This window comes from Rhineura floridana, chromosome 19 (genome assembly GCF_030035675.1).
Source record: "Rhineura floridana isolate rRhiFlo1 chromosome 19, rRhiFlo1.hap2, whole genome shotgun sequence".
Taxonomy (NCBI): Eukaryota; Metazoa; Chordata; class Lepidosauria; order Squamata; family Rhineuridae; genus Rhineura; species Rhineura floridana.
The window spans coordinates 13,848,851-13,863,898 of NC_084498.1; the positions used below are offsets into that span (position 1 = coordinate 13,848,851).

The 15,048-nt window shown below is 40.5% G+C and overlaps 1 protein-coding gene across 3 annotated transcripts in view; it reads left to right on the plus strand.

The window, feature by feature from the left end:
* ADGRD1 (adhesion G protein-coupled receptor D1) overlaps positions 1-15,048 on the plus strand; it is a 316,526-nt gene that overhangs the window by 157,379 nt on the left and 144,099 nt on the right. For all 3 annotated transcript variants that reach the window (XM_061602998.1, XM_061603000.1, XM_061603001.1), the window contains 2 exons: positions 2,629-2,702; positions 7,468-7,591. In XM_061602998.1, coding sequence (XP_061458982.1) covers positions 2,629-2,702; positions 7,468-7,591 — 198 coding nt within the window. The remainder of the gene's footprint in view (positions 1-2,628; positions 2,703-7,467; positions 7,592-15,048) is intronic.

The following is a 15,048-nucleotide window of genomic DNA, read 5'->3' on the forward strand; positions in this document are numbered from 1 at the left end:
TTCTTCCTTCACACTTGCATCTTAATTCACCCCTTTTTGAATTTGGTGCCTTTTTCTGTCACCACTACATCATGCTGGCTCTCATCATATGATGTCAGGGGTAGAAAGCTGGGTGGTGTTCACCTCATGAGCCAAATCCAGAGGGCTGGCGGGACTAATTAAGCCTGCAGTGCAGAAGTTCCCCAAGACTTCTACAGTAAACTCTTATAAACTGTATTCTCCATGAGGCTACCCATGAAAATGGGTAATTGGCACTGGCTCAGAATGACAGTGATTGACTAGCATTAAGTGAGATGCTGTGATCACACATGTGAGAAGCAGTTTCACTGGTTACCAGTGTGTCCAAGGTCCTGCCACTGATCTATAAAGTCCTCCTAGACTTTTCTGGGAGATCCTGTCCCTATATGAACCTCCCCACAATTTGAGGTAAGTGAAAGGCCCTGCTGCAAGAAGCTATTATACTTGGAGGTTATAACCAAGGGCATATTTTTTGCTCAAAATATATAGTTTGGTACATCTAGAGACAGCTGGTATAGCACAGTGGGGAGGAGAGCCTGGCTGGGAGTCCAGAGTCTGTGAGTTCAAATCCCTGCTCGTGTCTCCTGGGTGTAAAGGGCCAGCTAAAGATCACCCCCACAGTGAGTGGCTCAGGGGTCATGTGCCCTGCCACCTGTGCAGCTGTGGGCAAGCTGCATAGTCTCAAGGAGCCCACTTGCACCACAGCTGGCAGTTGCAGACAAGGAAGGGGCTGCCTTGTGCAGCTGTGGCAAGCTGAGCAGGTCCTGGCCAGCTGGGGAGGACTAGCCTCAGCGGGAAGCAATGGTAACCCCCCCCGAATTTCCATTTTTCAAATAGCTGAGAACTGCATCACAACATTTGGAGAAATGTGATAGGCTATGCTAGTTCCCCCCACCTCGTGGCCCTCCAGATGTTTTGTTCCCCAACTCCCATTGGCCCCAGGCAGCACGGCAAATAGCCAGGGATTATGGGAACTGCAGTTCAATAACATCAGGAGAACACTAGTCGGGGGAAGCCTGGTCGACATGTTAGCCCAAGAAGTGCAGATCAGGATTTTTATGTGGGAATAGACAAGAATCAAATTTATAGGATGCTGCTTCATACTGAGTTAGTCCACTGGTCCTTCTAGATCAGTATTGTCTACTCTGAATTATAGTGGCTATCTACGATTTCAGATGGACACATTCCAAGCTCTACCTGCAGATGCTGGGGATTAGGGATGGGAGAGAAATTTCATTCCATTCACATTTAAAAGCAAATCTATCAAATTCACACTTTCTGAAACAAGATGAGAACTGAAACAGGCATCTTTTGAAATTTGCACTTGTGTGAATTTTGCACAGCAGTTCTCTAATCAAGAACTGTTTACAAAAATGCATGTATTAGGGGAAAATGCACATAAAAACAAACATATTAATGAAAATGACATACAAAAATGCATTATATGGGGAGAAATTGCTTGCAAAAATATATACACTGGAAGAGAAAAATGTATTGTTTAGAAGAAATTCACACTAAATTGCTGAAGAATTTTCATGAGGATTTAAAAAAAATCATCAGGATTTTTTTTAAAAAAATCGCAAATTGCTGCAGTAATGTGGAGAACCGAATTTAAGACTGGAAAAATGAGAAACTGGGAGAACTGAAATCAATATATCCTTCTGTCTCTGTCAGGGATTAAACTCGGGACCTTCTGCATGTGAAGCAGATGTGAACTAGGCCCTCGTGCTGACTTTGGGTGAAACCTATCAGAGTCTTTGCCAAAACTCTCCAAAGAAAAAAATTTGGGGTGACCCTAGGGATTAGGGAAAAGTTTGATTCAGTTTGCATTTCAAGCTGAAGCTATCAAACGTCACTTTCTGAAAAAATGTGGGAACTGAAACACTGCCATGCTTCGAAATTAACACTTATTCAAAATTTGCACTGCAGTTCATCAACCAAACAACGTTTACAAAAATGCATGTGTTGGGGAAAGCACGCATAAAAATGAATATATGAGTGCATTAATGCATTATATTATTAGAAATTGCTTGCAAAAATGTGTACATTAGTCAAAACTGAATGCAAAAATGTGTTTATTAGGAGAAATCTGCACTAAAATGTGGAAGAATTTTCATGAGGATTTTTTTTAAAAAAAGATTGATTGCAGAAATGTGGACAATTTAAGATTTTAAAAATGAGAAACTGAGAGAACCAAAATTGACAGATCTTTCCATCCATCTCTGCTCACAGCAGACTCCAGTGTGTCCTAGTTCAGTGGTTCCCCAACTTTTTTTCTCCATGGACCACTTCAAAATTGCTGAGGGTCTTGGTGGACTACTTAATGATTTTTCTGCCTGTCGTGGCAGTTGTAATTCCATAGAATTCAAAATTATAATATGATAAAATACAATACATGAAGTCAAAGAAGCAATAAAATACAATTAAAAATCAATATGGATATTTAATGTGATGGATGTGCCCTCTCCCATCTTCAATCACAAATCCACAGATATGGTGTGGGCCATCTGGATGAACCTTGCAGACTACTGCTGGTCCATAGACGACAGCTTGGGAACCTCTGCCCTAGTTTAGACTTCTGTTTATAAATCTTTTTTTGTTTCCTTTTAGACTCCTCTCCAATATAGCCAAGCACTGAACAAAAGCAACCAAGTGAACCTTTACTGTGCCTTTTTGGATTACAGGTGCGTGATGTAATTATATATTTGATCAGAACATTGAGCCTTTTTTTTTTAAGAGATACAGTAACAGAGGTATAGTCTGCCCCAACCATCGCTCCCTGTTGAATTCATGGGAACAGTCAAAGCAATGAAATCATGGGCAATAAAATGAAAACAGATTACTAGCCCACTCTTAACCTAAGTAAAGGGATTTATTACTCACATCTGGGTAAAAAGGGAAAGTGGAACACATTTCTTTCTTTTTTAATAACACATTTTATTTCTTTGCCATACAAATATCAGAACAGTATAAAACACAACCAAAGAAAGATTAAAAGGAGCATTATTCACATTGTTGCATATAAAGAATTCATTTTTGTGTTAATTGCCCTTTTTAATAATTGTTCTCTTTTCCACTTTGAGTTTTCCTGTATAGTCTTTTTAGAGTGGTCCATGTACACACACACACACACACACACACACACACACACACACACACACACACACACACACACACACACACACACACACACACTCACTCACTCACTCACTCACTCACATAACCCCATATACAATAAGACTTGACCAAGATACTCAAAATTTTTCTACTGCATTTCTTAAATTCTTTCTTTGTCTTTTTCTTTAAAAAAAATCAGCTTCTTAAGTGTATAAATCAAAAACTTCATCACAATTTAAATGCCTGTTACAATGTACTGACATATAGCTTATACAATCAAAACATATATACATAAATAAAATGAAAAATGAAGAAAAAAATAAAATAAAGAAGTTTTGAAATTATAATAAAAATAAACATAAGAGATCAATAAATAAAAAAGAAGTGGAACACATTTCTGAATGATGAATCCCACCATATGGATTAGAATGCTCGTCATACATTGCAACAGCTCTCTAAACTCGGTTCCCACACTTAGACTGACATTCAGGACAGAAATGTTGTTCATATATTCAAAAGGCCAGACTTTGTTGTCAAAGGGAAATTATGCAAGTTACGTTTTCTCCACCAGCCAAAAGAAACTTTTTTTTTGTTTGATTGACTAGCTGTACCCTTCCTGTGAATTTTTTTCTTTTAATGCCATCTGAGATGTAGCATAGTGCCACGAGAGTGAGCTACAAATGAGGAAGTCCCCAGTTTGAATCTCGCCTCTATTATGATAAATTTATTATTATCTGGTATTTTTTGCTCTTTTTAAAATGAATATTTTATCCCATTTTATGTAAATCTCTTAGAGAGATTTTTCTAATTAAGCCTTCCCTCCTGCCATCTGCAATATGGGGAGATATTAATTCAACTTGCTTTGTGGGGTTGTTGTAAGGATTATTGTCACATGATGGATGTGAAGCACTTGGAATGTCTGAAAATATAATATGAAGACTTTTTTTAAAAAAAACGTATGATTATAATACTTCACTGGAGCAGGACCTCATCCCCAGTTAATCTTGGCACGGTCCAGGTTTGAGGAGATCATAGGCAAAGTGTCCTTTGGGAACCTTTTTTGTCAGTGGGCCCTGGTGGGATATCTGGCTGCAGTGACAGCACTCCAAGGAATGCTGGGTTGTTGTACCCAGCTACCCTTTAAATTTCCCACAATGCCCCCAGAATATCCCTAGATTTGGGGCATTGCCTCACCCCATATGTGCCCCTCAGCAACTTAGATCTGCAGAACAGGCACTTTTACATGTGCCACATCATGTTCACCCTTGCAAGAAATTGATCTTGTCATGTGGCAACAGCTACACTTTGGAACTTCCTGCCCATAGATATTAGGCTAATACCTTCACTGTATTGTATTTTTGCTGCCGACTGAAACAACTTGTTTGTCCCAGCAAGCCTACTCAGGCATGTAATTTTACCATGTGAATTTGATACACGATTTTAGTAGGTGAGTTTTAAAATTATTGATTTTATTTTTTATTTTAATTTTTTTCAGTGTAAGTTATTCTTTGTGTGTTGCGTTGGTATTTTATATGAATTGGTGTTTCAACAGAGTAAACGGTTTAGAGGTCTTTTTGTTCTAGTAAACTGCTGAAAGTTGATTCAATAAATAAATTGTGGGAAATTAAAAAGGTGGCTAATCAGCCACTTCATGTAGCTCATGGAGGATAAGGCTATCAATGGCTGCTAGCCACAATGACTATGTTCTGTCTCCACTCTCAGAGCTAGAATGCCTCTGAATGCCAGTTGGTGGGAATCATGAGCACACACACACATACACATATGCACATACGGATACTGAAGCTGGAAATGTAGGATGGTTTTGGCTGGTTGTTCACTAGTTGATTGCATTATAGCTGGGGAGCAAACCTTCAACAACAGTGGTGTGCAATTAGTTCAACAGTTAATATGCATATTTAATCCTTAGTAATGAAAAAAAATATATGGATACCATTGTATAGTGTATGACATATGCCAAGCCTCACTTTGTAATACTTTAATGGACTTATTTACACAGTCAAGATTCAAATATGGCTATCCCAGAGTTTGTTTTGTGACAGTAATGTCTGTTCATGTAAACTGGGAATTGTAGAGTGTTCAATTTAGTTCAATTCAAACCTACATAGTTAGCACTTCCAGCAACAATTTGTGAACCAAACCACAGCCCTCCTTCAAAATTCACATCTCTCCAAATTTTGCAATGCAGTTCTCCAGCCACATAATGTGTATAAAAATGCATTATTGTAAGATAAAGTTTGCACAAACATGCATATCGTAGTGAAAAAAATAACATACAAAAATATATTAGGGAAAATTGATTTGCAAAAATTGTATATCAGGGAAAATTACAAACAAAAGTGTGTATACTAGGAGAAATTCACACCGTGCTGATGGATTTTCATGCTGACTTTTTTTAAAACAAGAAAAAATCACAATCTGATGTGGAGAACAGAGTTTAAGATTGAAAAAATGAGACACTGTGAGAAATCAAAACTGACAGATCCACCCATCCCTAGTAGCCATTGATCTATGAATTAAGAGGTGAATATGTCAACCAGCCAGCTCAAATACTCTTTTATTGCAGAGTATTTGTCCGCTTGACTCACTTGAGTACTGAAAAAAATAACCCTGCTGTGCTGTGATAGCCATCCCAGAAGGACAGAACAGTGTGTATGTGTGATGGCAATCTAAACCTGCTGTGCTGTGATAGCAGGTTTACATTGCCATCACGCACACACACATTGTTCTGTCCTTCTGGGACAGTTTTTTTGCTTTGGGTGAAGTTTTAATGACGGAAAGTTACCCTGAGTTGCTTTCCTTTCCTTTCTTCTGAGGGCACCACAGGAGCCCATCTCTTCCAATTTAAAAGCTCGTTTCCATTTGAAACTTCAATGGCAACTTCACCTGCATATTGATAATAGACTCCTGTCGTGTTAACTTTATGAAACAACCTCTGATAGAGGTGTATAAAATTATTCATGGTGAGGAGAAAGTGGTTAGGGAGAAGTTTTTTTTCTCCCATTCTCATAATAGCAGAACTGGGGGCATCTAACAAAGTTGGAAGTTGGAAGATTTGGGACAGATGAAAGGAAGCATTTCTTCACACAGTGCATAGTTAAACTATGGAATTTGCACCCCCAAGAGGCAGGGATGGCTACTAACTTGGATGGCTTTAAAAGAGGATTAGACAAGTTCATGGGGGATAAAGCTATCCATGGCTACAAGCCACAATGGCTATGTTCCTGCTCCACTGTTAGAGGCAGTACGTCTCTGAATGCCAGTGGCTGGGAACTAGAGATTTGGAAAGAGCTGTTGTGCTCTGGTCCTGTCTGCAGGATTCCCATGGGCATCTGGTTGGCCACTTTGAAAACAGAATGCTTGACTAGATGGGCCACTGGCCTGATCCAATCGGGCTCTTCTTTGGCTCTTATGCAACAAATAGACCCATTGAAATGAATGAATATGACTATCTTGGGTTTTAGGAGGAGTTGCCAAAGGTACATCTTTTCCACTTGGCCTTTAGTCTGGCTGGCTTGTTCATTAGTTTTCTTGCTGGGGTGCTATTTTATCTTCTTTGATTTTATATTGTGTTTTAATCCAGTCTTGTTCAACCTTGAGTCCTCAGATATTTTTGGACTACCATCAGCCATGACTACTGGCTAAGCTGTTTGGGGATGATGCAGGTTGTAGTCCAAGAACGTCTGGGGACCCAAGGCTGAAGAACACTGTTTTCAATGTTGCTGAAAGGGGGATGGAAGACAGAGAACATAGGAAATTGTCTTATACTGAGCAAGAAAACAAAAACAAAGAATAGGGTTCCCAAATATAAGTAACAAAAGACACAGGAACCCAAATGAAAATAAATGATATCAAAAGTGATTGTTATCTGAACATGAACAACCATACATGTGAGCATGTGCAGGTATATATACATAGAATGCAAAGTTACAAAATGCAAATACCAGTTCTCCAAGCTACAGCCACGATATACACAATTAAGAAGTTCTTAGAATCATAGAATAGTGGAGTTGGAAGGGGCCTATAAGGTCATCAAGTCCAACCCCCTGTGCAATGCAGGAATCCAAAACAAAGCATTCCCGAAGTCAGAAGTCAGCACACAGTGGAGGCTGGTGGTTTTGATGTCAGTGGGGCAGTGACTCCACATCAGGTTTTAGTCTGAACTTTCAAGGAGCTGTCCAAGGTGCTAGAAAGTTTGGACTAAAACCCAGACTGGATTCACTGCCTCCCTGACATTGGACTCACTGCCTTCTACTGTTGGCACAGAAATGTCAAAATGAATAACATGGATACAAATTTTTCTGTGCTTTGCAGCAGTGGAAGTGGTGTTTGGTCAAACCAAGGTTGCATACGTGATGACGGGGATTTCAACTATTCGGTCTGTTTGTGCAACCATCTCACAAACTTTGCCATTTTGATGCAAGTTGTGCCACTAAAGGTAAGATATATAAAGGTGCTCATGAAGAGGTGGACCATTTGCAACATTGTGTGGTCTGTCTTTTCTTTTTTTAAATAACAACCAAAAACTGAAACCCCATGTTGCTGATGAAATTTATGTTAAATTAAACTGTGTGGGACCAGGTTACTTTAAGGATTGGTTCTATCATATGATCACAACCACGCATGTAGATCATTGGAGTTGGCCCTTCTTTGTGTTCCATCACTGGCAGAGGTGCAGTTGGTGGATACACAAGGCAGGGCCTTCTTGGCTGTGGCACCTGGGCAGTGAAATTCTCTGCCCTGGGATACTCAGCGGGCCCCTTTCCTGCTGTCATTTAGACTTCAGGCTAAAAATGGTATTGTCCTGTCATACTTTCAGCATGGATGTTTTAGTCCCTGATGTTTTTCCCCACTTGGACAATTTATTTGAAATGTGATGTGCATGTGTGTTTAAATATGTTCTTACTGAATTTTTGTTTGCATTGTTTGGTTTGTATTAAAAATTGGTTGGTCATTAGTTTGCCAAGTTCAAGGTCTGTTTGCTGGATTGGAAAGGCAGAAAACATTAAAAAACAATAACAATAAAGAGTTTTATGGCACCTTAAAAAGATCAACAAATTTGTTATGGCATAATAGTTAGTTTTTAAGCTGTCACAAGACTCTGTATTTTGCTATGAGAGAGTGATCCCTCTGGAAATAAATATAAAACATTACAATATAAAAAGGTATTTCCTCTCAAAGTTCACTTTTCCCTAAGAAGAGTAGGTGTTTGGCTTTTGCCACATGAAGAAATTATTGAAAGAGTACATTGTGTATGTGACATGTGGAAAAATATATTTCTTGTATGCAGAAAACTAGCATACCAGGTTGAGGGCTCTGTCAAACCTTTCTACCTGATATGCTATTTTACTAAAAATGAACATTTTTAATACAGGGGATCATTCAAAACTGCAGTTTCCCACCTACCACCTGAAATGACTACTCCAGAATTCTACCTCCTACTCTTGATGAGATCCCTTATGTCTGAGATGTGATTCTGACTACAGACCAGTCAGCCTGTCGTCAATCCCTGGGAAATTTTTGGAGCAGATTAGAAAGCAGTCAATCTGTAAGCACCTTGAAAACAATGTAGTGATTACTGCAAGCCAAAAAGGATTTGTCAAGTACAAATCCTGCCAGACTAATCTTGTCTTGTTTTTTGATTGGATAATCTGCCTGATAGGTTGTGGAAATGTTGTGGATATAATATATCTTGACCTCAGCAAAGCTTTTGACAAAAGTGCTCTATTATAGTCCGATTAGGAAGCTAGCTAAATGTGGGCTGGATGGACCAGCTATCAGGTGGATCCACAGTTGGCTACAGAATTGTACTCAAAGAGTGCTTATCAGTGGTTCCTTCTCAAACTGGAAGGAGGTAACGAGAGGGGTATCACAGGGCTCAGTCCTGGACCTAATGCTCTTCAAAAAAATTATTAATGATTTGGATCAGGAGATGCAGGGAATGCCTATCAAATTTGCAGAAGATACAAAATTGGGAGGGATAGCTAATACCCTGGAAGACAGAAACAAAATTCAAAGGGATCTTGATAGGCTGGAGCATTGGGCTGAAAATAACAGAATGAAATTTAACAGGGATAAGTGCAAAGTTCTACACCTAGGAAAAAGAAACCAAATACACAGTATAAGGTGGGGGATACTTGGCTCAGCAATACCACTCGTGAGTTGTTGTGGATCACAAGCTGAATATAAGCCAACAGTGTGATGTGACTGCAAAAAAGGCAAATGTGCTTTTAAACTGCATTAACAGAAGTATAGTTTCCAAATCACATGAAGTATTACTTCTCTGTTCAGCACTGGTTCGGCTTCATCAGAGTATTGCATTTGGTTCTGGATACTGCACTTTAAGAAGGATGCAGACAAACTGGAACAGATTCAGCGGAGGGCAACAAGGATGATCGGGGGACTGGAAACAAAGCCCTGTGAGGAGAGGCTGAAAGAACTGGGCATATTTAGCTATGAGAAGAGAAGACTAAGGGGAGATATGATAGCACTCTTCAAGTACTTGAAAGGTTGTCACACAGAGGAGGACTAGGATTTCTTCTCAAACATCCCAGAGTACAGGACACAGAATAATGGGTTCAAGTTACAGGAAGCCAGATTTCAGCTGAACACCAGGAAAAATGTCCTAACTGTTAGATCAGTACAACAATGGAACTAATTACTTAGTGGTGGGCTCTCCAACACTGGAGGCATTCAAGAGGCAGCTGGACAGCTCAATGGCCTTATAGGCCCCTTCCAACTGTACTATTCTGTGATTCTGTGATTCTTCCCATACCAGGTGTAGACCTGACCTAGTCCCACAAAGTTGATGCTTGGTGGCATCGTAAGACAAAAAAGACTGCCTGTTTGGCAAGAAAAATAATTGGCCAAACTGGATCCAAGGATTGGTATTGTTGTGCAAGAGCTTGAGATGCAATATTTCAACATTGTGTAATCTAGGCAACTGGGAATCCAACTCCCAGTGTTGCTTGGCAAAGACCTTGGAGTGGATTGGCCTCATTAAGGGAGAGGACAGTTACAATTAACAGGGAAAGCCACAAGGGTGAGTAGATTCCCCACCCCAGGGGTCATTAAGTTATTTTCTTTCATGTATATCTATGTTCTTTCTTTTCACAGACTGTTCTAACCTAGTGCTTCTCCATTGGCAATATTTTCATAGTTCCCCCAATTTGTTTTACTGTGGATGGTTCTTTGTTTCTTTTGTTTTCTTGCAAGCACAGGCACCACATCCATTAATATTCCTTCCTTTATACAATTGCCACAAGACTATAGACATTGATTTACATCCATGAGTCACAGGGCTGTCCCTTATATTAGGCAGAGCGAGGTGGCTGTCTTAGGTGGCAGTGCACGGAGTGGTGGTGAAGCATTGGAGGGCAGAGCTGTGTGTGCACTGCAGCCTGTCTTGTGCCCACTAAACTGGGTGTAGTAGAGGATGCTGTCCAGTATGGCAAATAGTGAGGAATGATGGGAGTTGAAGTCCAGCAACATTCGGAGGGCCACAGGTTCCCCATTCCTGCTTTAGATGATAGTTAAAGGTGTTTCTTCAATGGGTGGTGATGGCTAGAAAATACTGCTTTAATGAATACTGGTGGCTGATGGTTACTAAGTAGCAGGAATGCCTACTTGCCAGTATGGCAACTGAGATCTGAATTCTGTTGTGTGTATATTGGTAGAGAGGATGTGCATCCTGAATCCCAGATAGCTTGCTAGACTTAGGAGTTAGTCTGAGGCCACAAGGCTTTCAATTCAAGCCCACAATTTGTCTGGATGTGGATTTGACATGATACAAGAAGTGTGATTATAGTGAATCAAGAGTTGTGAGTAGGGATGGGTGAGAAATTTGATAAAAGTGAACTGTACATCAACTACACTATTGTTTGCAAGTTCACTATCTTTGCAGACAATTTGTTTGCTACAAGCTTATGTGGCTTTTCCTGATGCAGGATTTTTTTTTTAAAAAGCAGCAAATATTGATGACATCTTCCATTTGAACTGCTGAAATGTGCATTTGCTTTACCTTTTGTGTCATTGAGGTTTTGATGGTAGCCATTAACATCCATTGTTTGAATCTTAACCTATCTTCCCCCTTGTATGTTTTTTTTTAAAAATCTCTGTGATTGTAGTAAAGAACTTTGAGTTTGGATAGTCTGTTGCCTCAGGCAGGCAAAGAGTATCGCACCACCAGCACACTGAAAAACAGACCAAGGTGTGGGGAGGGTGGGGAGGAAGTAAAATAAGTTGGTTAACTTCAAACAGGCTAACTGTAAGGTCAAAAACTCAGTAGATAGCAACTCTCAAGGCTCAAAGATAAATTAGATTCAGTTTTCAACTTTCAAAATTATATCACATTGCTGATCTGGAAAAAAATCAACTGCACAAGGCTCATTTAAGAGTGTGTGTGTGTGTTTGTTTGTGTGTGTAGGAACTTTCATGTCCTCTACTTGGAGAGACTCAAACCTGAGGCAAGTTGGGCGAATACCTGGCTCATTTACTGCTGAATAACAACAACAATAATAAGAATAAGAATAAGAATAAGCAGACCATCAATAGGAAAAAAACCCAATAATGTTATTTTTTGGCAATAGAAATGGTGAAAATGGAAAAAATCAGAAGATAACAAAGCACTAATTACAACGGATTATAATCAGCTGCCAGTTTGTCAAAATGACAATTGAACCAGCCCCAAACTGAGAACTACATTCCTAGTTGTGAGTTCAGCACCCACTAAAGTAGGGGAGGGGAAACTTTTTAAAGTCAAGGACAGATGTGTCTGGTATCCATTGGGACTGCCAGGGTGGAATACAAAGAGGCCAGTGATAGGTGGAGCCAGAGCCAATGACAGGCAGAGCCAACCCATTCTAGTTTTGTCTCCATCCTCCTCCCTGATGAGTTCTATAAGGACAACACTGACATTGAGGAGGAGGGAGTTTGACAGCCAGCGCCACCCCCTGGACTGGTTGATAGTAAAGAGGTAGACGGAGGAGGCTGGTAGAGGACAGACAACTGAGCTTGTTGGGGCAGTGCCCCATTTGTGCAAATGAACCAGCCTGCATTGGTCAAGGGCCAAATTCCTTCGTGGATAAACTGTTTGGTGGGGAAGGCATGTTGGTGGTGGGCATGGATGAAGCTGGTGTGGTGTGGGGTTAGAGCAATAAGCAAGCATAGTGACTCTCCCCCCACCCACCCCCACAAGTGATCTGTCCAGGAAGGAACAGATTGTCCTTGCAAGATATCTGAACTGATTGCTTTCAGAGGGCTTTCCCTGCCCCTCCTTCCAACTTTCCTTACATTTTGGCTTTCCTCTTTCCTGCTCCTTCTGGGATCTCCCCACCTGCATCAAAGTAGTAGGGGTGTGCACCAGATTCAGCCAAAACCTGAACAGAATTGGGCCAATTTGGGAGATCTGGTTTTGGACTGATTTGGACTGACAGCGATCCAGGGCTGTCATGGGGTGGGACTACTGGTGGGAAGGTTGCAGGGATCTTCTTTGCCAGTGTGTTCCCCAAAGGGAAGATACTTGCAAAGAAGCACCCTGCTGCTCTCAGTATTTTATTTATTTATAAATCTATTTGTACACCACTATTTCATTAATATCACTATTTCATTAAAAACGTCAAAGTGATTCACAGCATGCCACCCAGAGAGCTGTTTGCTAGTCGGGTGGGATATAAGCTGAATAAATAAATAAATAAAAATAAATAAATAAATAAAAAAACAACAATCATACAATGATTAAATAATAGTCCTCCACCTGAATTGATTCAGGGCCGGATCTGGGGTGAAGTGGGTGGTCCCTGGGTTGGCTCAGGTCTGGGGCTTTGCACAGCCGTGGAAGTTAGGCTGAGGGCCACATGAAATTAAGCAGAGGGTCTTATGCATTCCTTGGGCTGCAAGCTGCCTGCCCTTACAGTAAAGCAAACACATATACACTCTGCCACATGGCAAGATCAGCCACATTCCCCCCTCTCCCTCCAGCCCTTATGCATGCTAGTTGAGTGATATGAATTGGCCTCCAGAGGAAAAAATGAATGCACAGCTGCTCAATCCAGAAGCCGTGGTGAGAAAACTGCTCAAGATCCTGTGATGGATTTGTGAGCCTGTTAACTGCAGTTTATAAAACCAGCCAGATTTAAGATACGAACATTTAAACTACTATTTCCTTTTTATTGTGCCCGAGGAACTTAAAGAATAGGAAACTCAAGCAGGGCAAGCATTTCTTCATTGCTAGCTTGTTTTTACATCCTCTTCTCCAGCTGGCCAGAGCATCAGACTAAACTACCCGGTTTCTTTTGTTTCTTACTTTCTTCAATGTCTTTCCAAGAAACTTTCCTAAAGAGTTGGAGCTTGATTCACGACATGAGAGCCTAACAGATCAGTTTAACGCTCCCCACCACTGCCCTGACTTCCCACAAAGGTCTGTTGGGACACTGATATAATAAATGGCTAATAAATACGCAGACATATTTATTCCTCACTCAGGACATGGGATAATCTGTTTGTCAAAAGCAAAATAATCTGTATGCCATTTTGCATGTCTGAATGCCAGGATTCCTTAGCTGAAGAAAAATGAAAAGAACACCCAGCGTCTCTCTCAAGAAGACTTAGTGTCGTGATACACATGATGTTGATCATGTACTTCAGCCTTCAGTGCAAGGCTTCCCCCCCCCCCAATTGCCAGCACACATGTCTTGATCAGGCTTGAGACTGCAGTGGGGACACTGGGTTAAAGCCCTCTTATCCCATATGCTGATCCAGGTCAGGTCTCCTGTGTAAGAATGGGACAGTAATTTAATTAAGTTTACATTTGAAGGCAAACCTAGCAAGTCTGCACTTTCCAAAACAATCCATGAACTGAAACACAGCCATCCTTCAAAAGTCTCTGAATTTTGTCGAGAGCCAGTGTGGTATAATGGTTAAGGTGCTGGACTACGACCTGGGAGACCAGGGTTCAAATCCCCACACAGTCATAAAGCTCACTGGGTGACCTTGGGTCAGTCACTGCCTCTCAGCCTCAGAGGAAGGCAATCATAAACCCCCTCTGAATACCATGAAAACCCTATTCGTAGGGTCGCCATAAATCTAGGCAGTCCATTTCCATTTTCCTGAATTTTGTAATGTATTTCTCGAGCCAAGTAATGTGTATAAATGGCATATGCTAGGGTAATGTCTGCATAAAAATGCAGATATTAGTGAAAACATCTAAAATTTCACCTGTCAGGGATGCTTTAACTTGGATTCTTGCATTGAGCAGAGGGCTGGACTTGATGGCCGTACAGGACCCTTCCAACTCTACATTCTATGATTCTAAATTACATATAAATTGCATTATATCAGGGAAAATTGCTTTGCAGAAATATGTACAGTATATTAGGCAAAAATGTTATTATTAATTCAATTTACTAGTTGCTTGCTACCCGAAGGTCTCCAAGTGACTTACAACATAATTAAAAGCCAAAATAATATACATAAAACCAAAAAAGACAAAATAAAGCAATATCCACCTCCACACAGTCCCATAAAGCTTTGGAAGCACACTAATCCAACAGCATCATCTCAGTCTGTCAAATGACTGGGGGAAAAGACAAGACTTTACCGGGAACCAAAAAGATATCAATGAAGGCGCCAGGCGGATCTCACTGGGAAGAAATTTACACTAAAATTGTGGATTTTCATGACTCTTTTTTTAAAAAAAAACAAATTGCTGCAGTGGAGAACTGAATTTAAGTTTGGAAAAATGAGAAACAAAAAGAGCTGAAATTGACAGGTCCAGCCATCCCTACTCCTGCTCTAGCAATTTGTGAAAGAAAAGGCTGCGTGACCAGCATGTCATTTGGCCCTTAGATTTGTTGCACAGGATGCACAAGCCCAATCGCTATCCATGCATTATTGCAA